General features: G+C 44.7%; 1 protein-coding gene across 2 annotated transcripts in view; it reads right to left on the bottom strand.

The window, feature by feature from the left end:
- Positions 1–23,649, bottom strand: part of LOC137376345 (zinc finger protein 292-like) — a 278,773-nt gene that overhangs the window by 103,376 nt on the left and 151,748 nt on the right. For both annotated transcript variants that reach the window (XM_068044695.1, XM_068044696.1), the window contains exon 3: positions 11,308–11,386. In XM_068044695.1, the coding sequence (XP_067900796.1) occupies positions 11,308–11,386 (79 nt within the window). The remainder of the gene's footprint in view (positions 1–11,307; positions 11,387–23,649) is intronic.

Genomic DNA, 23,649 nt, shown 5'->3' with positions numbered 1-23,649 from the left:
ATATGACATCGACAGCCCTTCCCTCATCAATCAACTTTGTCACTTCCTCAAAGAATTCTATTAAGTTGGCAAGACATGACCTTCCCTGCACAAAACCATGTTGCGTATCACTGATAAGCCCATTTTCCTCCAAATAGGGATAGATCCTATCCCTCAGTATCTTCTCCAGCAGCTTCCCTACCACTGACGTCAGGCTCACCAGTCTATAATTACCTGGATTATCCCTGCTACCCTTCTTAAACAAGGGGACAACATTAGCAATTCTCCAGTCCTCTGGGACCTCACCCGTGTTTAAGGACGCTGCAAAGATAACTGTTAAGGCCCCAGCTATTTCCTCTCTTGGAGCATGGATCAGTACTTGGAGCTACGATGTTGTGGCCATTACGGAGACTTGGATATCACAGGGGCAGGAATGGATGTTGGATGTTCCGGGGTTTAGATGTTTCAAAAGGAATAGAGAGGGAGGTAAAGGAGGTGGGGGAGTGGCATTGCTAATCAGGGATAGTATCACAGCTGCAGAAAGGGAGGTCGTCGAGGAGGGTTTCTCTACTGAGTCATTATGGGTGGAAGTCAGAAACAGGAAAGGAGCAGTCACTTTGTTGGGAGTTTTCTATAGACCCCCCAATAGCAGCAGAGACACGGAGGAACAGATTGGGAGGCAGATTTTCGAAAGGTGCAGAAGGAACAGGGTTGTGGTCATGGGTGACTTCAATCTCCCTAATATTGATTGGAACCTACTTAGTGCAAATAGTTTGGATGGAGCAGTTTTTGTCAGGTGTGTCCAGGAAGGTTTCCTGACTCAATATGTAGATAGGGCGACTAGAGGGGAGGCTATGTTGGACTAGGTGCTTGGCAACGAACCAGGCCAGATGGCAGATCTCTCGGTGGGAGAGCATTTTGGTGAAAGTGATCACAACTCCCTGACCTTTAGTCATGGAGAGGGACAGGAGCAGACGGGATGGAAAAATATTTAATTGGGGGAGGGGGAATTACAATGCTATTAGGCAGGAACTGGGGAGCATAAACTGGGAACAGATGTTCTCAGGGAAATGCACGACAGAAGTGTGGAGGTTGTTTAGGGAGCACTTGCTGCGACTGCTGGATAGGTTTGTCCCGATGAGGGAAGGAAGGGATGGTAGGGTGAAGGAACCTTGGATGACAAGAGATGTGGAACAGCTAGTCAAGAGGAAGAAGGAAGCTTACTTAAGGTTGAGGAAGCAAGGATCAGACAGGGCTCCAGAGGGTTACAAAGTAGCCAGGAAGGAACTGAAGAATGGACTTAGGAGAGCTGGAAGGTGACATGAAAAAGTCTTGGCGGGTAGGAGTAAGGAAAATTCCAAGGCGTTCTACACTTACGTGAGGAACAGGAGGATGGCCAGAGTGAATGTAGGGCCGATCAGGGATAGTGGAGGGAACTTGTGCCTGGAGTCGGAGGAGGTAGGGGAGGTCCTAAATGAATACTTTGCTTCAGTATTCACTAGTGAGAAGGACCTGGTCGTTTGTGAAGACAGCGTGGAAGAGGCCAATATGCTCCAACAGGTTGAGGTTAAGAGGGAGGATGTGCTGGAAATTTTGAATGATATGAGGACAGATAAGTCCCCGGGGCCAGATGGGATATACCCAAGGATATTACGGGAAGCGAGGGAAGAGATTGCCGCGCCTTTGGCGATGATCTTTGCGTCCTCACTGTCCACTGGAGTCGTACCGAATGATTGGAGGGTGGCAAATGTTGTTCCCTTGTTCAAGAAAGGGAATAGGGATAACCCTGGGAATTACAGACAAGTCAGTCTTACATCGGTAGCTGGCAAATTATTGCAGAGGATTCTGAGAGACGGGATTTATGATTATTTGGAAAAGCATGGTTTGATTAGAGACAGTCAGCGTGGCTTTGTAAGGGGCAGGTCATGCCTCACAAGCCTTATTGAATTCTTTGAAGATGTGACAAAACACATTGATGAAGGAAGAGCAGTGGATGTGGTGTATATGGATTTTAGCAAGGCGTTTGATAAGGTTCCCCATGGTAGGCTCATTCAGAAAGTGAGGAGGCGTGGGATACAGGGAAAGTTGGCTGTCTGGATACAAAATTGGCTGGCCCAAAGAAGACAGAGGGTGGTAGTAGATGGAAAGTATTCAGCACGGAGCTCGGTGACCAGTGGTGTTCCGCAGGGATCTGTTCTGGGACCTCTGCTCTTTGTGATTTTTATGAATGACTTGGATGAGGAAGTGGAAGGCTGGGTTAGCAAGTTTGCCGATGACACGAAGGTTGCTGGAGTTGTGGATAGTGTGGAAGGCTGTTGTAGGATGCAACGGGACATTGACAGGATGCAGAGCTGGGCTGAGAAGTGGCAGATGGAGTTCAACCTGGAAAAGTGTGAAGTGATTCATTTTGGAAAGTCGAATTTGAATGCAGAATACAGGCTTAAAGACAGGATTCTTGGTAGTGTGGAGGAACAGAGGGATCTTGGGGTCCATGTCCATAGATCGCTCAAAGTTGCCACCCAAGTTGATAGGGTTGTTAAGAAGGCGTATGATGTGTTGGCTTTCATTAACAGGGGGATTGAGTTTAAGAACCGCGAGGTTATGCTGCAGCTCTATAAGGCCCTGGTTCGACCACACTTGGAATATTGTGTTCAGTTCTGGTCGCCTCATTATAGGAAGGATGTGGAAGCTTTAGAGAGGGTGCAGAGGAGATTTACCAGGATGCTGCCTGGACTGGAGGGCATGTCTTGCGAAGAAAGATTGAGGGAGCTAAGGCTTTTCTCACTGGAGCAAAGAAGGATGAGATGTGACTTGATAGAGGGGTACAAGATGATGAGAGGCATAGATGGAGTGGATAGCCAGAGACTTTTTCCAAGGGTGGAAAAGGCCATCACCGGGGGCATAATTTTAAGGTGATTGGAGGAATGTTTCGGGGAGATGTCAGAGGTAGGTTCTTTACACAGAGGGTGGTGGGTGCGTGGAATGCACTGCCAGTGGTGGTAGTAGAAGCAGAGACATTGGGGACATTTAAGCGACTCTTGGATAGGTACCTGGATGATGGTAGAATGAAGGGTAGGTAGTTAGTTTGATATTAGAGTAGGTTAAAGGGTCGGCACAACATCGTGGGCTCAAGGGCCTGGACTGTGCTGTGCTGTTCTATGTTCTTTGCTTTATAATTGGAAAATGGTGAACAAGGATTAGAACATTAGAACATTACAGCACAGTGCAGGCCCTTCGGCCCTCGATGTTGCGCCGACCAGCGAAACCATCTGACCTACACTATTCCATTTTCATCCATATGTCTATCCAATGACCACTTAAATGCCCTTAAAGTTGGCGAGTCTACTACTGTTGCAGGCAGGGCGTTCCACGCCCCTACTACTCTCGAAGTAAAGAAACTACCTCTAACATCTGTCCTGTATCTATCACCCCTCAACTTAAAGCTATGTCCCCTCGTGTTTGCCATCACCATCCGAGGAAAAAGACTCTCACTATCCACCCTGTCTAACCCTCTGATTATCTTGTATGTCTCTATTAAGTCACCTCTCCCCCTCCTTCTCTCCAACGAAAACAATCTCAAGCCCCTCAGCCTTTCCTCGTAAGACCTTCCCTCCATACCAGGCAACATCCTAGTAAATCTCCTCTGCACCCTTTCCAAAGCTTCCACATCCTTCCGATAATGCGGTGACCAGAACTGCACGCAATACTCCAGGTGCGGACTCACCAGAGTTTTGTACAGCTGCAGCATGACATCGTGGCTCCGAAACTCGATCCCCCTACTAATAAAAGCTAACACACCATATGCCTTCTTAACAGCCCTATTAACCTGGGTAGCAACCTTCAGCGATTTATGCACCTGGACACCAAGATCTCTCTGTTCATCTACACTACCAAGAATCTTCCCATTAGCCCAGTACTCTGCATTCCTGTTACTCCTTCCAATGTGAATCACCTCGAACTTTTCCCCATTAAACTCCATTTGCCATCTCTCAGCCCAGCTCTGCAGCCTATCTATGTCCCTCTGTACCCTACAACATCCTTCGGCACTATCCACAACTCCACCGACCTTCGTGTCATCCGCAAATTTGCTAACCCACCCTTCTACACCCTCTTCCAGGTCATTTATAAAAATGACAAACAGCAGTGGCCCCAAAACAGATCCTTGCGGTACACCACTAGTAACTAAACTCCAGGATGAACATTTGCCATCAACCACCACCCTCTGTCTTCTTTGAGCGAGCCAATTTCTGATCCAAAGCTCTAAATCACCTTCAACCCCATACTTACGTATTTTCTGCAATAGCCTACCGTGGGGAACCTTATCAAACGCCTTACTGAAATCCATATACACCACATCCACTGCTTTACCCTCATCCACCTGTTTGGTCACCTTCTCGAAAAACTCAATAAAGTTTGTGAGGCACGACCTACCCGTCACAAAACCGTGCTGACTATCGCTAATGAACTTATTCTTTTCAAGATGATTATAAATCCCGTCTCTTATAACCTTTTCCAACATTTTACCCACAACCGAAGTAAGGCTCACAGGTCTATAATTACCAGGGCTGTCTCTACTCCCCTTCTTGAACAAGGGGACAACATTTGCTATCCTCCAGTCTTCCGGCACTATTCCTGTCGACAATGACGACATAAAGATCAAGGACAAAGGCTCTGCAATCTCCTCCCTAGCTTCCCAGAGAATCCGTGGATAAATCCCATCTGGCCCAGGGGACTTATCAATTTTCACACTTTCCAAAATTGATAACACCTCCTCCTTGTGAACCTCAATCACATCTAGCCTAGTAGCCTGAATCTCAGTATTCTCCTCGACAACATTTTCTTTCTCTACTGTAAATACTGACGCAAAATATTCATTTAACACTTCCCCTATCTGCTCTGATTCCACACACAACTTCCCACTACTATCCTTGATTGCCCCTAATCTAACTCTAGTCATTCTTTTATTCCTGATATACCTATAGAAAGCCTTAGGGTTTCCCTGATCCTATCCGCCAATGACTTCTCGTTTCCTCTCCTTGCTCTTCTTAGCTCTCCCTTTAGATCCTTCCTGGCTAGCTTGTAACTCTCAAGCGCCCTAACTGAGCCTTCACGTCTCATCCTAACATAAGCCTTCTTCTTCCTCTTGACAAGCACTTCAACTTCTTTAGTAAACCACGGCTCCCTCGCTCGACAACTTCCTCCCTGCCTGACAGGTACATACTTATCAAGGACACGCAGTAGCTGCTCTTTGAATAAGCTCCACATTTCGATTGTTCCCATCCCCTGCAGTTTCCTTCCCCATCCTACGCATCCTAAATCTTGCCTAATCGCATCATAATTTCCTTTCTCCCAGCTATAATTCTTGCCCTGCGGTATATACCTGTCCCTGCCCATCGCTAAGGTAAACCTAACCGAATTGTGATCACTATCACCAAAGTGCTCACCTACATCTAAATCTAACACCTGGCCGGGTTCATTACCCAGTACCAAATCCAATGTGGCATCGCCCCTGGTTGGCCTGTCTACATACTGTGTCAGAAAACCCTCCTGCACACACTGGACAAAAACTGACCCATCTAAAGTACTCGAACTATAGTATTTCCAGTCGATATTTGGAAAGCTAAAGTCCCCCATAACAACTGCCCTGTTACTCTCGCCCCTGTTGAGAATCATCTTCGCTATCCTTTCCTCTACATCTCTGGAACTATTTGGAGGTCTATAAAAGACTCCCAACAGGGTGACCTCACCTCTCCTGTTTCTAACCTCGGCCTATACTACCTCAGTAAACGAGTCCTCAAACGTCCTTTCTGTCGCTGTAATACTCTCCTTGATCAACAATGCCACACCCCCCCCTCTTTTACTATCTTTTCTGTTCTTACTGAAACATCTAAATCCTGGAACCTGCAACATCCATTCCTGCCCCTGCTCTACCCATGTCTCCGAAATGGCAACGACATCGAGATCCCAGGTACCAACCCATGCTGCAAGCTCACCCACCTTATTCCGGACGCTCCTGGCGTTGAAGTAGACACACTTTAAAACCAGGTTCTTGCTTGCCAGTGCCCTCTTGCGTCCTTGTAACCTTATCCCTGACCTCACTACTCTCAACATCCTGCACACTGGAACTACAATTTAGGTTCCCATCCCCCTGCTGAATTAGTTTAAACCCCCCCGGAGCACTAGCAAATCTCCCCCCCAGGATATTGGTACCCCTCTGGTTCAGGTGAAGACCATCCTGTTTGTAGAGGTCCCACCTACCCCAGAAAGAGCCCCAATTATCCAGGAAACCAAAACCCTCCCTCCTGCACCATCCCTGCAGCCACGTGTTCAACTCCTCTCTCTCCCTATTCCTCGCTTCGCTATCACGTGGCACGGGCAACAACCCAGAGATAACAACTCTGTTTGTTCTCGCTCTAAGCTTCCACCCTAGCTCCCTGAATTTCTGTCTTAAATCCCCATCTCTCTTCCTACCTATGTCGTTGGTGCCTACGTGGACCACGACTTGGGGCTGCTCCCCCTCCCCCTTAAGGATCCCAAAAACACGATCCGAGACATCACGAACCCTGGCACCTGGGAGGCAACATACCAACCGTGAGTCTCTCTCGTTCCCACAGAACCTCCTATCTGTTCCCCTAACTATGGAGTGCCCAATGACTAATGCTCTGCTCCTCTTCCCCTTTCCCTTCTGAGCAACAGGGACAGACTCTGTGCCAGATACCTGTACCCCATTGCTTACCCCTGGTAAGTCGTCCCCCGCAACAGTATCCAAAACAGTATACCTGTTGTTGAGGGAAACGGCCACAGGGGATCCCTGCACTGCCTGCTGGTTCCCTCTCCTTCCCCTGACGGTAACCCATCTACCTACTTCTTTTACCTGAGGTGTGACTACCTCCCCATAACTCCTCTCAATAACCCCCTCCGCCTCCCGAATGATCCGAAGTTCATCCAGCTCCAGCTCCAGTTCCCTAACGCGGTTCTCGAGGAGCTGGAGTTGGGTGCACTTCCCGCAGATGCAGTCAGCAGGGACACTCTTGGCGACCCTTACCTCCCACATTCTGCAGGAGGAACATACAACTGCCTTAACTTCCATTCCCTCTATTCTAAATTCCCAACAAATCCAGCAGTCCCCTGGTCCTCCGAAAACAAAAGGGAATTAACTTCTAAACTTCCACTGAAATTGACTTCCCAGCTGTTAGCTCGCTCTCGCACCTCCGCTGCAGTCACCAAAACTAAAACTAAAAGGGCGATTCACAAAGGGTGAGTTCAAAACACAGTGCGTTTAAAATTAAACCCTGTTACAGTAAGACCAGGTGAAGGCCGAGTGGGACCCCGAGAGACCTTTCTCACCTGGTCCTGACAGTAGGTTAAAATCCCCCATAATTATCGCCGTACCTTTCTGACAAGTTCCGATTATTTCTTCCTTCGCACTCTGTTCTACCAGGTGGTTACTGTAAGGGGGCCTGTCCACCACTCCCATGAGTGACTTCTTGCCTTTATGATTTTGCATCTCGACCCAAACTGCTTCCGCATCCTGGTTTCCTGAACTTCGGTCATCCCTCTCTAATGTGCTATTAATTAACCGAGCCACCCCTCCTACTTTTCCTAGCTTCCTGTCCTTCCTAAATGTCATGTACCCTTCAATATTTAGGTCCCAATCTCTGTCATCCTGCAGCCATGTCTCTGTCGTGCTTATCAGATCATACTTATTTATTTCTATTTGCATTATTAGTTCATCTGTTTTGTTTTGAATGCTACGTGCATTCAGATAGAGCCTTTAGTTTTGTCCTTCTATTATTTTTGTAACCTCTAGTCATGACTGCTGATTTGCTGTTAGATTTGTCCTCTCTGCCCCTTCCTGTTTATCATTTCCCAAATTAATTTCTCTCTTTCCTCGTCTCTACTCTTGGATTGACCACACCTTCCCAAATTTGATCTCTTGCCCTCACTATTTAGTTTAAAACCCTCTCTACCTCCCTAGTTACGCGGCTCACTGGGACACCAGCATGGTTCAGTGGTACCGTCCCAACGGTATGGCTCCCATTTTCCCCAGTACTGGTGCCAGAACCCACTTCCATCACACCAGTCTTTGAGCCACACATTCATTTCTCTAATCTTATTTGTCCTACGTCAATTTGCACATGGCTCAGGTAATAATCTCTGGATTATTACCTTTGAGGGTCTGCTTCTTAATTTGGTGCCTGGCTCCTCATACTGACTGTGCAGAAACTTGGTACCTGAACAGATGTTCCAAACCCTGGCACTGGGCAGGCAACACAGCCCTCTGGACCCTCGCTCTTTGCTGCAGAGAACAGTGTCAATCCCTCTCACTATACCGTCCACTACATTCCTATTTGCTCCCCCGACTAGAATGGCTTCTTGTACCACAGTGCCATGGCCAGTTAGCTCATCCACCTTGCAACCCCCACTCTCATCCAACAAGATGAAAGAACCTCAAACCTGTTGGACAATCGCAAAGGCTGAGGCTCCTGCACTCCTGCCCTCTGGGTCCCCTTATCTGCCTCAGCTGCAGCCACAATCTCCGGTCCCTGACAACAGATGAACGACTTTTTTGAAAAACAGAGACTGCAGGGATAACAACTCAAGAACAATGGGTTTCACCTGTTCAGAGTTTCAGGTCATAAAACGTGGGGGCAATGATCAATGATTCTGAAGGTGCAAATGTACCAAACAGCTGTTAATAGGGGAAGGCCCAAGTGGCCATCTGAAACCAGAGCTCTGGTCTCTGTATATCGGAACAGGTCAATAAGCCATTGCCTTTTGATTCCAGATAATTTTAAACAGATTTTCTGAAGGCAGACAGACTGTAAGAGAAGAAACAGCTGGGGGGGCGGGGGGGAGGAGTGGTGCAGGGGGGTGGAGAGCAAGAGCTTGGGGGGGGGGGGGGGGGGTGGTGGAGAAATAGAGAAAGAGAGAGCCATCTGCAATTGGAAGCCTGATACGGTAAAAGGCTGCGAAGACTTGAACCAGTTTTGAACGTTGAAACTTGCAGAGAAGACCATGACCAGCAGGATCACCAGGAAAAGTCTTATTCACAGACGTTCAGGTCGGAAGTGCTCAGAGAAGTGAGCCTAGGGGATACTTACTTTTGAAAAGGTGTCGGAGATCCAACCCATTGCTCCTGGGAGCAGTTTGGGACTTTTAACTGCAAAGGATTTCTCGATCAAATAGATTTGCGTAACGTGCAAGTCTGATGTGAGGTTTAAGTATTTTAATAAGTGAAGAAAATACCTTTCTTGGTAATCTGGGGTATCAGTTACTCGCAAAAGTATTATTTCGTTAATGGGAATTTCTTTTAGTTTAATTGTTAAAATAAAAGTCTTAATATGTGATATCTTGTGTAATTCTTTAGATTGGTTTGAGGGTTCATATCTCGTATTTTATCATCAACAACCTCATTAGGTCATAACACTTGTACTTCCTTGAGTTTAGAAGGCTGAAGGGTCATCTAATTGAGATCTTTAAAATATTAGGAGATTTGATAGGGTAGATCGAGAATCTATTCCTCTCAAAGGAATCCAGAAAGTATTCTTCTGGTGAATCTGCTCTCCAATATATCCTTCCCAAAGTGCAGCGTCCACAACTGAAGGCAGTACTCTTGCCTGGTGTTCTACCAGAGCTCTGTACAGCTGTAACATAATTTCTACCCCTTTGTATTCAAGCCTTATTGAGATAATAGTCAACATTCCACTAGCCTTTTTAATTATTTTTTGTACCTGCCCACTGGCTTTCAGTGATTTCTGTACTAAACCCCTAAATCTCCGTTCATCACAGTTCCTAGCTTCTCACCATTTAGAAAATACTCTCCACCTATCTTTGTTTGGGCCACTTGTCCCATGCTGAAATTCGTCTGCCACAGCTTTACACAGAAATGAACCAAAGCTTAATTTACTTCACATGACGAGATACAATCACCACTTGCCCATAAAGCTCAAATTAGTCACTTTTATATTGAAACACCGTTTCCTTCAAAGGAAAATGGCCGCATTACTGTTTCCATGATAGCCCAAGAAGTTAATAACAGATTAATGCAAGCTTGATCTACATAGAGGGTACATTCAATTCCTGTTAGAAATTTTACATTTTGTAAACATTCCTATTGCCCTCCCCATCCCCCAAAAAACAATGTGCAGCACTTCCATGGTATTTTACATTGGTTTGTCATGAAACTTGGGGAACTGTCACAATCAAGGTGCCCCTTACAAAATTAAATAGCTGCATGGAATTACGACCTCAGCTCAAGGTCTGATTGGCCCGTGAACACTCTAATTCAAGATCAAGTGCGGCGAAAAATGAAGTACAAAATAGAAGAAAGGTAGACCGAGCACTGGTGAATAATAAGTGAATAGACAAAATAATTATTGGGGGAGTGGGGAAAGAGATGGAGGCTGTTCAGTTCTGGAATTCATAATGGAGCCTCAGCCCAAGAGATTGAGAGGAAAGTCAAATGGGGATTAAATGTATGATTATTTGCTTCTTTGCAGAATCAACCTCCTTTGGCATTAGCCATGCCAGTGCTGTTGCAACGTACTATTTGTTGATCGCTTATGGTTGTTAATTACTTAAAGACTGGACTGTACCAGCAGAGATACAATGCTATTGCACCGCGCAGTGTTAGAAACTGCTTGTTGCCCAATAGAATAGAACTTGGTGAGCATGATCACAAGCTAGGTCTGCAAATCTTGCAAGATTGGAAACATTTAAATCATTCACAAGCTCTGCAAAATACCAAGAGGTGGAGCTGCGACTGACATTGCTTTGGGACCTGGTGAAATAATGGTTGTGAAATTCCCAAATATCACAGGTATTGATGACTGTTAGTAGACTTGCTGGTTACCGTTTCTGAAGCAGTGACTTAAAATACTGAAGTCCAAAAAAGATAACGTATAATGAAAGAATAGTTGAGATGTTAACTGGTAGCAGGGCAGGTACAATTTAAATCTTATTGCTCGGCTGCCATTCTAAGCTGTTGCTGAATTAGTAACTAAACTGGCAAGGTGGTGGTTTAATATTGTGGCAGATACTTTTGACTTCTTGCTGTGATTGAATGAGATTTTGTTTCAAGTCTTCAGACCAAAAAAGGTTAAACATTGGGAAACCATCAAAAAAGTGCTTAGAAGCCATTAGTGCACAAGATATTCCTCTTGAAATTCAAAAAATTTACATTTTCACACATACCTAGCATGGAGTGAACTTACATATTTTAGAGATAGGTGGGTGGACACTCCACTGAATATTATTTGTCAGGGGTACATGTGTTGGACTGTGACAGTTAAGTCTTACTTTCACACTGCACGTAGCTCAACTTACCTGCACGCAGGCCTGAAACTGCTCCCACAGTATGCCTGGTACTTCATCAGGGAGGCAAAGCAAAAGCTCAGTACAGCTCCTGAAATGAATAAACGATGACAATATTAAAACTAAACTATTTAAAGCATTTTATACCACTGTATTTGCTGTGGCATTTTTCAAAAAGGCACATTCATGCCAAACTGAAATGTGGCTCAATATGTACCGTGGTCCGTATTTTGCAGGTGGTGTCAAAAATTACCAGCTTCAAGTCAAATATTGAATTTTGTGTATAGGGACAATCCGATTATATATTCCTCTTAAAGTAAAATATTTATTTATTTAGAGATACAGCACTGAAACAGGCCCTTCGGCCCACCGAGTCTGTGCCGACCATCAACCACCCCTTTATACTAATCCTACACTAATCCCGCAGCACCGCACCGCAGCCTCACAGCTCCAGCAACCCGGGTTCAATTCTGGGTTCTGCCTGTGTGGAGTTTGCAAGTTCTCCGTGTCTGCGTGGGTTTCCTCCAGGTGCCTCCCACATGCCAAAAGACTTGCAGGTTGATAGGTTAATTGGCCATTATAAATTGCCCCTAGAATAGGTAGGTGGTAGGAAAATATAGGGACAGGTGGGGATGTGCTAGGAATATGGAATTAGTGTAGGATTAGTATAAATGGGTGGTTGATGGTCGGCACAGACTCGGTGGGCCGAAGGGCCTGTTTCAGTGCTGTATCTCAAAACTAAAACTAAACTTAATCCCATTTCCTACCACATCCCCACCTCCCCTATATTCCCCTACCACCTACCTATACTAGGGGCAATTTATAATGGCCAATTTACCTATCAACCTGCAAGTCTTTGGCTGTGGGAGGAAACCGGAGTACCCGGCAAAAACCCACGCAGTCACAGGGAGAACTTGCAAACTCCGCACAGGAAGTACCCAAAATTGAACCCGGGTTGCTGGAGCAGTGAGGCTGCGGTGCGAACCACTGCGCTGCCCAAGTTCAAACAGTCCACTTAAATTCTAAGTTGCTTAATCCAAATTCACACTTGCTGTGATACTTAAGCTGCACAATTAAAAAATAACTTGAAAGCAAACGAAAATGATTGCATTAGGATTGGATTGTATAACTTGCTGTGGCCATAAACCATTATCACAGTAATGTGGTATTATATATCCTGCACAATAATTTCTGACAACAAATAGGGAAGAAAAATAAAATGCAAACCAACACAAAACCAACACCTGGGATGGTTTGTATGGCTCAGTATCATACCACACAAACTAATTATTTACTCAGCAAGAAGTCCTAAAAAGTAATCCTTAAAGAGACAAAAATAAATGGTAATCAGAACATTGTTGTAAAGTCATATCCTTCTCAGAGTTTTACAGAAATAGCCCAAGTGCTGCTAGCTCAAAAACACCCACCACACAGAATAAAACATACAAAAATAAATCAAAACAAAAATTCTACAAAATTGAATGAAAACAAATGTATTCACAAAATAAAGCCCCTTAAAATACAAATGCTGTGGTGGTGAGTAGGAAACAGAAGCACTTATTTATATGATGAACATAATTATCCTCGATTTAGAGTTACATACAACTCAAAAGAAATTCAGCACAGCAAAAATTAACCAATCTCCAATGAGACTGGTAGTATTTTATTACACAAGAGGTCACTCAACCCTTCATAGAACTGTCCACTTAGTCTCATTCCCTTGTCTTTTTCTATACCCTTTTACATTCAACAACATACTTATCTGGCACCTTTAACATAATAAAATATCCCAAGGCGCTTCACAGGAGCATTATAAAACCAAGTATGACACTGAGCCACAGAAGGAAATATTAGGTCAGATGACTAAAAGCCTGGCCAAAGAAATAGGTTTTATGGAGAGTCTTAAGGGGGGAAAAGAGAGATGGAGGGAGGGTATTCCAGAGCTTGGGGCCTAGGCAACTGAAGGCACAGCCACCAATGGTGAAGAATTACAGCAATGCAGATATCAGAGAGGGTTGTGGGGCTAGAATAGATTACAGAAATAGGGAGGCGTGAGGCCATGAAGGAATTCAAAAACAAGGATGAGAATTTTAAAATCAAGGCATTGCTTGACTGGGAGTCAATGTAGGTCAGCCGGCACAGGGGTGAAGGGGGAATGGGGCTGGGTGAGAGTTGTTATGAAAGTGCTCACTTAAATTTTTTTTGCGTATTCGCATTTTAGAATCATGGACATTGGTTTACTTGGGAAAATTGAAAAGACTTGCATTTTTTTTTTTTTACAAGGGTCACAGAGATCTCGTTTGAAACCAACCTTTACGAGACATCATATGCCTTTAGCTCAATAAACAACAGAAACCTTGGTGACTTAGCGCAGTGGGGAGAGATGTTTACAAGAGAAGTGACATGTCAAGATTTACGATGGTCAGGAAGTCACTTTTGGGATATTGTATTGATTTTCTGGTTGGGATGTGGACTGTGTTGAAAAGCAGTTGGAGATTAACCTACCAAGAGAGAAGCATCCAGCTTTCCTCCCTGAAATGGAGCGTATCGAGGGTGTGGGAGTTAAAACCCAGATGCCAGATTTCTCTCAAGGAGCTCCTGGAATCCTCGACGACGCCTGAAAAGGACTGCTTCAGAAAACATCCCAGTGATCAGTCTACTTGGACACAGACCCCGGACCAAAACGGACAACAGACATCCTTCCATATTTTCCTTCTTCAAGAAAAAACAAGTATTTGGCCAAAGTTCTTTTTTAAGAGCTCTGCAGAGACCTCAAGTTAGAGAGAGTAGAATACGGGAGACCAGCCAGGGGTGCGCTGGAACTGTCAAGTCTAGAGGTAACGAAGGCATGAATACGGGTTTCAGCAACAGATGAGCTGAGACAGGGGCGAAGTCGGGCGATGTTACAGGGGGTGGAAATAGCCGGTCTTAGTGATGACATGAATGTGAGGTCGAAAGTTCATCTCAGGGTCAAATGTGACACCAAGGTTGCGAACAGACTGGCTTAATTGCAGACTGTTACCAGGGAGAGGTATGGAATCAGTAGGTAGGGGACTGCATTTGGAGCAGGGACTGAAAACAATGGCTTCAGTCTTCCCAATATTGAAGTGGAGGAAATTTCTGCTCATCCAGTACTGGATGTCGGATAAGCAGTCTATAATTTAGCAACAGTGGAGGAGCCGAGAGAAGTGCTGGTGAAGTTGAGCTGAGTGTTGTCAGCATACATGTGAAAACTAACACTGCGCTTTTGGATGATGTCGTTGAGGGGCAGCATGTACATGAGAAACAGGAGGGGGCCAAGGATAGATCCTTGGGGGACACCAGAGGTAACTGTGCTGCAGGGCGGCACAGTGGCACAGTGGTTAGCACCGCAGCCTCACAGCTCCTGCGACCCGGGTTCAATTCTGGGTACTGTCTGTGTGGAGTTTGCAAGTTCTCCCTGTGTCTGCGTGGGTTTTCTCCGGGTGCTCCGGTTTCCTCCCACAAGCCAAAAGACTTGCAGGTTGGTAGGTAAATTGGCCGTTATAAATTGCTCCTAGTATAGGTAGGTGGTAGGGAAATATAGGGACAGGTGGGGATGTGGTAGGAATATAGGATTAGTGTAGGATTAGTATAAATGGGTGGTTGATGGTCAGCAGAGACTCGGTGGGCCGAAGGGCCTGTTTCAGTGCTGCATAACTAAAAAAACTAAAGTGATTCTCTGGCTACAATTAGATAGATAAGAATGAAAACAGGCGAGAGCAGTCCCACCAAGCTGGATGACAGTGGAGAGGCACTGGGCGGAGGATGGTATGCTCAACCACGTCAAAGGCTGCAGACAGGTACAGAAGGACGAGGAGGGTAAGCGTTCCTCTATCACTGTCACATAGGATTCTTCTCCAAATGTTTATTAACTTTCCTTCTGAAAACAACTGTGGATTTTGCTCTCACTTCCTTTTCTGGTATAGCATTCCATGACCTCTGCATAAAAAAAAACCTAACTTATTGCTTTGACAATTTTCATTTACATCCTCTAGTTACTGACTCATTAGCGAGTGGAAATATATGAAATCAATATATACCAGTTATAGAAATGCTGGAATCACTCAGCAGGTCTGGCAGCATCTGTGGAAAGAGAAGCAGAGTTAACGTTTCGGGTCAGCGACCATTCTTCGGAACTGACAAATATTAGAAAAGTCACAGATTATAAACAAGTGAGGTGGGGGTTGGGCAAGAGATAACAAAGGAGAAGGTGCAGATTGGACCAGGCCACATAGCTGACCAAAAGGTCACGGAGCAAAGGCAAACAATATGTTAATGGTGTGTTGAAAGACAAAGCATTAGTACAGATTCGGTGTTAATATACTGAATATTGAACAGCAGCAAGTGCAAACCTGAAGAAAAACAACCTGAAAAAAACAGTGGGTAAGCAAACTGAACAAACTAAGATGAAATGAAATAAATGCAAAAAAAGATTGTAAAAAATGTAAAAAGGAATGTAAAAAAAAAGAAAAAAATAACTAAAAATGACTAAAAATGAAAGTAAAGTGGGGGGCTGTCATGCTCTGAAATGATTGAACTCAATGTTCAGTCCGGCAGGCTGTAGTGTGCCTAATCGGTAGATGAGATGCTGTTCCTCGAGCTTGCGTTGATGTTCACTGGAACACTGCAGCAATCCCAGGACAGAGATGTGAGCATGAGAGCAGGGGGGTGCGTTGAAATGGCAAGCAACCGGAAGCTCAGGGTCTTAGTTTGTTCAGTTTGCTTACCCACTGTTTTTTTCAGGTTGTTTTTCTTCAGGTTTGCACTTGCTGCTGTTCAATATTCAGTATATTCACACCTAATGTGTACTAATGCTTTGTCTTTCAACACACCATTAACATATTGTTTGCCTTTGCTACGTGACCTTTTGGTCAGCTATGTGGCCTGGTCCAATCTGCAACTTCTCCTTTGTTATCTCTTGCCCAACCCCCACCTCACTTGTTTATAATCTGTGACTTTTCTAATATTTGTCAGTCCTGAAGAAGGGCGGCACAGTGGCTAGCACCGCAGCCTCACAGCTCCAGGGACCCGGGTTCGATTCCGGGTACTGCCTGTGTGGAGTTTGCAAGTTCTCCCTGTGTCTGTGTGGGTTTTCTCCGGGTGCTCCGGTTTCCTCCCACATGCCAAAGACTTGCAGGTTGATAGGTAAATTGGCCATTATAAATTGTCACTAGTATAGGTAGGTGGTAGGGAAATATAGGGACAGGTGGGGATGTTTGGTAGGAATATGGGATTAGTGTAGGATTAGTATAGATGGGTGGTTGATGTTCGGCACAGACTCGGTGGGCCGAAGGGCCTGTTTCAGTGCTGTATCTCTAAAAAAAAAAGGGTCGCTGACCCGAAACGTTAACTCTGCTTCTCTTTCCACAGATGCTGCCAGACCTGCTGAGTGATTCCAGCATTTCTTGTTTTTGTTTCAGATTTCCAGCATCCGCAGTATTTTGCTTTTATTATACCAGTTATAGTTTCAGCTCAAGAGTGGCTAAAAATAAAACACTAGAACTGCTGCACATTCGTCGTAACAAAAAAGGTACACAAGAGCAAAGTGATAATGGCTCTCAACCATTTAATCTCTCATCATTGACTCCAGTTCTTTTCTTTCTTTTGGGCCTCCTTATCTCGAGAGACAATGGATACGCGCCTGGAGGTGGTCAGTGGTTTGTGAAGCAGCGCCTGGAGTGGCTATAAAGGCCAATTCTGGAGTGACAGGCTCTTCCACAGGTGCTGCAGAGAAATTTGTTTGTTGGGGCTGTTGCACAGTTGGCTCTCCCCTTGCACCTCTGTCTTTTTTCCTGCCAACTACTAAGTCTCTTCGACTCGCCACAATTTAGCCCTGTCTTTATGGCTGCCCGCCAGCTCTGGCGAATGCTGGCAACTGACTCCCACGACTTGTGATCAATGTCACACGATTTCATGTCGCGTTTGCAGACGTCTTTATAACGGAGACATGGACGGCCGGTGGGTCTGATACCAGTGGCGAGCTCACTGTACAATGTGTCTTTGGGGATCCTGCCATCTTCCATGCGGCTCACATGGCCAAGCCATCTCAAGCGCCGCTGACTCAGTAGTGTGTATAAGCTGGGGATGTTGGCCGCTTCAAGGACTTCTGTGTTGGAGATATAGTCCTGCCACCTGATGCCAAGTATTCTCCGAAGGCAGCAAAGATGGAATGAATTGAGACGTCGCTCTTGGCTGGCATACGTTGTCCAGGCCTCGCTGCCGTAGAGCAAGGTACTGAGGACACAGGCCTGATACACTCGGACTTTTGTGTTCCGTGTCAGTGCGCCATTTTCCCACACTCTCTTGGCCAGTCTGAACATAGCAGTGGAAGCCTTACCCATGCGCTTGTTGATTTCTGCATCTAGAGACAGGTTACTGGTGATAGTTGAGCCTAGGTAGGTGAACTCTTGAACCACTTCCAGAGCGTGGTCGCCAATATTGATGGATGGAGCATTTCTGACATCCTGCCCCATGATGTTCGTTTTCTTGAGGCTGATGGTTAGGCCAAATTCATTGCAGGCAGACGCAAACCTGTCGATGAGACTCTGCAGGCATTCTTCAGTGTGAGATGTTAAAGCAGCATCGTCAGCAAAGAGGAGTTCTCTGATGAGGACTTTCCGTACTTTGGACTTCGCTCTTAGACGGGCAAGGTTGAACAACCTGCCCCCTGATCTTGTGTGGAGGAAAATTCCTTCTTCAGAGGATTTGAACGCAATTGACTCCAGTACACTGTACATTACTTCACTTTTATAAATGAACGCTGTGCAACCCATGAACAGTTAACAGAAAATATCGGAGTATCCTGGTGGCACCAGCTACAAAGTCTGTTCAGCCCTGGTCTACACTCAGCTGCTCTTTTGACTCATGGCCATAACTACTATAGGCAAATTAGTTACAGGGTCCGAAGTTACTTCTCAAGTCATTGCTATTACTTTACTATTTGGTCTCAGGATATGGGTGACACTGGCAAGGACAAATCTATTGTCTGCTCCAACCTACCTCAAGAAGATGCTGGTGGACCTTCTTGAACTGCTACAATCCTTGCGGTGATGAGGCTTCCACAATGGTGTTAGGCAAGGAATTCTAGTGATATTGGGCAAAACAACATTTTGCTATAGGCATGTTTTGCCATTACTGTATTCCATGTCTTGAGTGTTAGCTGTATCTGTGTACCCGGTTGTAAAGACTCATTTCAGCACGAAAGGCTTCCACGTACAAAAGTGTACATGTGATGTGCTGTCAAATACTGCTATGTGTGCTCATTTTTCTGGTAGGAACCGTCACTCAATTATTGCCAAATGTGAACAGATCAAATAAGTTTTACAGAAAGAACATGATCATACTAGGAATCGACAGAGATAATGCAAACTCATGCTCAAGCTCTCAAGACTTCATTAGATAGCACAATTCTTTGAAAAGACACAAGCTTTATAACTCTGAAGGACCCTGCGAGTCTAACATGGGCAAGATTTACAACACATTCAAAAAATAAACAGCTCAATCATCTATCCTGTTTACGTACAATATTTTAAAATCAGAATATTCTCACATATGCTGACTTGTTTAAAGTTGCATTCCAACATACAAACAAAAGCTTGCTTGATTCTATCGCCTATGATGAGAGGTTTTTCCTTTCTAATGACTTTATTGGGACTGCACCATTTTCCAGCTGTTCAATATTGTTTCAAGTGCCATTTCTTTAGTCAACAGATATCTGAAGCTAGAGAACTGCCATGATTCTCCTCAGGCAATACCACTTAATTGTTTAGCCATCTGATCCTTCACAAGGTTCCCTTGAGTGCAACTGGTGAAGTTTTTTGGGTTGAATTTAGATGGACACAAGGCCTTTGGTACAGCTTCCTCACATTCAGTGCCAGACTATTTAGGAAGAACTGGATTGGGGATTAGGAATAATCACACCAGTAAATAAAAAGCACCACTGTTTGAAAAATCAGTGACCAATGATCAGGTGTTAATCTAAGTTAGTATATGGAGAATCGAATCACATATTTAAGAGCTAAACTATTTTTGGAAGGAGATCGGGGGTTTGTGATGTACAGACTTCTTTTTAATTTGATGCTTAAAAATTTAATTTGTTTGCTCAAGTGTGCATATTAGCAATGTTTGCACTTGTCCATATGGAAAAAAAAAACTAGTGCGCTTTGGTTGTCTTGGGAAAAGGAGGAAGAAAAGGGGTGAGGAAGAGGAAAGAAAGGACACCATCCCATGAACACCAACAATTTTTTAAAACATTTAGTTCCCCTCATTTAAATTACACATTCTGTAATAGTACAAGCAAATACGAACACACGAATTAGGAGAAGTAGGCCACTCGGCCCGTCGAGCCTGCCCCGCCATTCAATAAGTTCATCGCTGAACTGATTACTCCACATTTCCATCTACCCCCAATAATCTTTCACCCCCTTGTTTATCAAGAATCTATCTACCTCTGCCTTAAAATATTCAAAGACTCTGCTTCCACTGGCTTTTGAGGAAGAGAATTCAAAGACTCACTGTTAGGGTTTACTCCCTTAGCCGTGGTCTCTCCCGAGACGCCCACAAGGCAGCTGTTCATTTGACAAATAAAACAAGTTAGGGTTATACCCTCATAACCAAAAAATACTTGCTGCAGTCAGGTGGGAGTTGAACAGTGCAAACCACCCTCACCAGGTGGCCGTAACCAATTGGGGGCTTGTCTGGGATCTGAACTGCCAGACAAACGGGAAATTTGGAAAACGGGAGGGAAAATTGACCTCTAAATTGTGGAAGGGTAAACAAACAGGTTTTCTTGTACTCTTCTGTTTTCCTCTACAGTGCTAGGAACAAAAGAAATGGCCACATTTAATGCTAAGGAGTTTGTGCAGCAGGGAGAGATATCCCATGATACAAACATACGAACACGAATTATGAGAAGTAGGCCATTCGACCCCTCTAGCCTGCTCCGCCTTTCAAGAAGATCATGGCTGATGTGTGTGTGTCTGGAATTCCACACTCCCATCTACCCACGATAACCTTTGATTCCCTTGCCTAACAAGAATCTATCTACCCCCACCTTAAAATTATTCAATGACCCTGCCTCCACCACCTTCTGAGGTAGAGTGCTCCAAAGTCGCACAACCCTCAGAGAAAAAATTTCTCCTCATCTCTGTCTTAAAAGGGCAATCCAAATTTTAAAGACTCACGACCCTCAGAGAAAATAATCTCTTCTCAGCGCTGTCTTAAATGGGTGACCCCTTATTTTTAAACAGTGACCCTTAGTTCTAGATTCTCCCACAAGGGGAAACATCCTTTCCACATCCACCCTGTCAAGACCCCTCAGCATCTTATATGTTTCAATCAAGACGCCTCTTATTCTTCTAAATTCCAGCGGATACAAGCCTAGCCTGTCCAATCTTTCCTCATAAGACAGCCCGCCCATTCCAGGTATTAGTCTAGTAAACCTTCTCTGTACTGCCTCCAACGCGTTTACATCCTTCCTTAAATAAGACGACCAATACTGAACATAGTGCTCCAAATGTGGTCTCACCAATGCCCTGTATTGCTGAAGCATAACCTCCCTACTTTTGTATTCAATTCTCCTCATGATAAACGATAACATTCTATTAGCTTTCATAATTATGTGCTATACCTGCATACTAACCTTTTGCGATTCATGCACTGGGATACCCAGATCCCTCTGCATCTCAGAGCTTTGCAATCTCTCACCATTTAGATGTTATGCTTCTTTTTTTATTCTTCCTGCCAAAGTGGACAATTTCACACTTTCCCACATTATACTCCATTTGCCACTTCTTTGTCCACTCACTCTAACCTATCTATAATCCCTTTGTAGCCCCCTTATGTCCTCTTCACAAATTACTTTCCTATCTTTGTGTCATCAGCAAATTTAGCAACCATATCTTTGGTCCCTTCATCTAAATCATTTATATAAATTGTAAAAAATTGAGACCCCAGCACTGATCCCTGTGGCACACCATTCGTTACAGCTTGTCAACCAGAAAATGACCCACTTATGCCTACACTCTGTTTCCTCTTAGCTCGCCAATCTTGTATCCATGCCAATATGTTACCCCCGAATAAAATAGCTTTTATCGTCTGCAACAACCTTTAATGTGGCACCTCATCAAATGCCTTCTGGAAATCTAAGTGCAATACATCCACCAGTTCCCCTTTACCCACAGCACATGCAACTCCCTCAAAGAACTCCAATAAATTGGATAAACATGATTTCCCTTTCACAAAATCTTGTTGACTCTGCCTGATTACCTTAAATTTTTCTAAATGCCCTGCATCTTTAATAGCTTCTTACATTTTCCCTGAGACAGATGTTAAGTTAAGTTAACTGGCCTGTAGTTTCCTGCTTTCGGTTACCCTCCCTTTTTGAATAAAGGAATCATATTCGCTATTTTCCAATCTAACGGAGCCATAACCGAATCTAGGGCATTTTGGAAAATTAAAACTAACGCATCAACTATCTCACTCGCCATTTCTTTTAGGACCCTAAGATGAAGTCCATCAGGACCCAGAGACTTGTCAGCCCGCAGCTCCAACAATTTGTTCAGTACCACTTCCCTGGTGATTGTAATTTTCTTGAACTCCTTCCTCCCTTCCAAATAAATGCGCTTTAACACACGAGTATTGACTAAATGCATTGCCTGATAAAGTAATTTTACAATAAACCTTATCCACAGTAGGTTTCAGGAAGAGATTGAGGCAATCTGATAAAAAAAAAGTTTGTTGGTCGGAACAAAGAAAATTACAGCACAGGAACAGGCCCTTCGGCCCTCCAAGCCTACGCCAATCCAAATCCTCTCTCTAAACCTGTCGCCTATTTTCTAAGGGTCTGTATCTCTTTACTTCCTGCCCATTCATGTATCTGTCTAGATACATCTTAAAAGACGCTATCGTGCCCGCGTCTACCACCTCCGCTGGCAATGCGTTCCAGGCACCCACCACCCTCTGCGTAAAGAACTTTCCAAGCATATCCCCCCCTAAACTTTTCCCCTTTCACTTTGAGCTCGTGACTCCTTGTAATTGAATCCCCCACTCTGGGAAAAAGCTTCTTGCTATCCACCCTGTCTATACCTCTCATGATTTTGTACACCTCAATCAGGTCCCCCCTCAACCTCCGTCTTTCTAATGGAAATAATCCTAATCTACTCAACCTCTCTTCATAGCTAGCGCCCTCCATACCAGGCAACATCCTGGTGAACCTCCTCTGCACCCTCTCCAAAGCATCCACATCCTTTTGGTAATGTGGCGACCAGAACTGCACGCAGTATTCCAAATGTGGCCGAACCAAAGTCCTATACAACTGTAACATGACCCGCCAACTCTTGTACTCAATACCCCGTCTGATGAAGTAAAGCATGCCGTATGCCATCTTGACCACTCCATTGACCTGCGTTGCCACCTTCAGGGAACAATGGATCTGAACACCCAAATCTCTCTGTACATCAATTTTCCCCAGGACTTTTCCATTTACTGTATAGTTCACTCTTGAATTGGATCTTCCAAAATGCATCACCTCGCATTGTCCCTGATTGAACTCCATCTGCCATTTCTCTGCCCAACTCTCCAGTCTATCTATATTCTGCTGTCTGCTCGGACAGTCCCCTTCACTATCTGCTACTCCACCAATCTTAGTGTCGTCTGCAAACTTGCTAATCAGATCACCTATACTTTCCTCCAAATCATTTATGTATATCACAAACAACAGTGGTCCCAGCACAGATCCCTGTGGAACACCACTGGTCACACGTCTCCATTTTGAGAAACTCCCTTCCACTGCTACTCTCTGTCTCCTGTTTCCCAGCCAGTTCTTTATCCATCTAGCTAGTACACCCTGGACCCCATGTGCCTTCACTTTCTCCATCAGCCAACCATGGGAACCTTATCAAACACCTTACTGAAGTCCATGTATATGACATCTACAGCCCTTCCCTCATCAATCAACTTTGTCACTTCCTCAAAGAATTCTATTAAGTTGGTAAGACATGACCTTCCCTGCACAAAACCATGTTGCCTATCACTGATAAGCCCATTTTCTTCCAAATGGGAATAGATCCTATCCCTCAGTATCTTCTCCAGCAGCTTCCCTACCACTGAAGTCAGGCTCACCGGTCTATAATTACCTGGATTATCCCTGCTACCCTTCTTAAACAAGGGGACAACATTAGCAATTCTCCAGTCCTCAGGGACCTCACCCGTGTTTAAGGATGTTGCAAAGATATCTGTTAAGGCCCCAGCTATTTCCTCTCTTGCTTCCCACAGTAACCTGGGATAGATCCCATCCGGACCTGGGGACTTGTCCACCTTAATGCCTTTTAGAAT

Source organism: Heterodontus francisci, chromosome 13 (genome assembly GCF_036365525.1).
Source record: "Heterodontus francisci isolate sHetFra1 chromosome 13, sHetFra1.hap1, whole genome shotgun sequence".
In the NCBI taxonomy this organism is placed as follows: domain Eukaryota; kingdom Metazoa; phylum Chordata; class Chondrichthyes; order Heterodontiformes; family Heterodontidae; genus Heterodontus; species Heterodontus francisci.
This window is presented reverse-complemented; position numbering and strand designations above follow the sequence as displayed.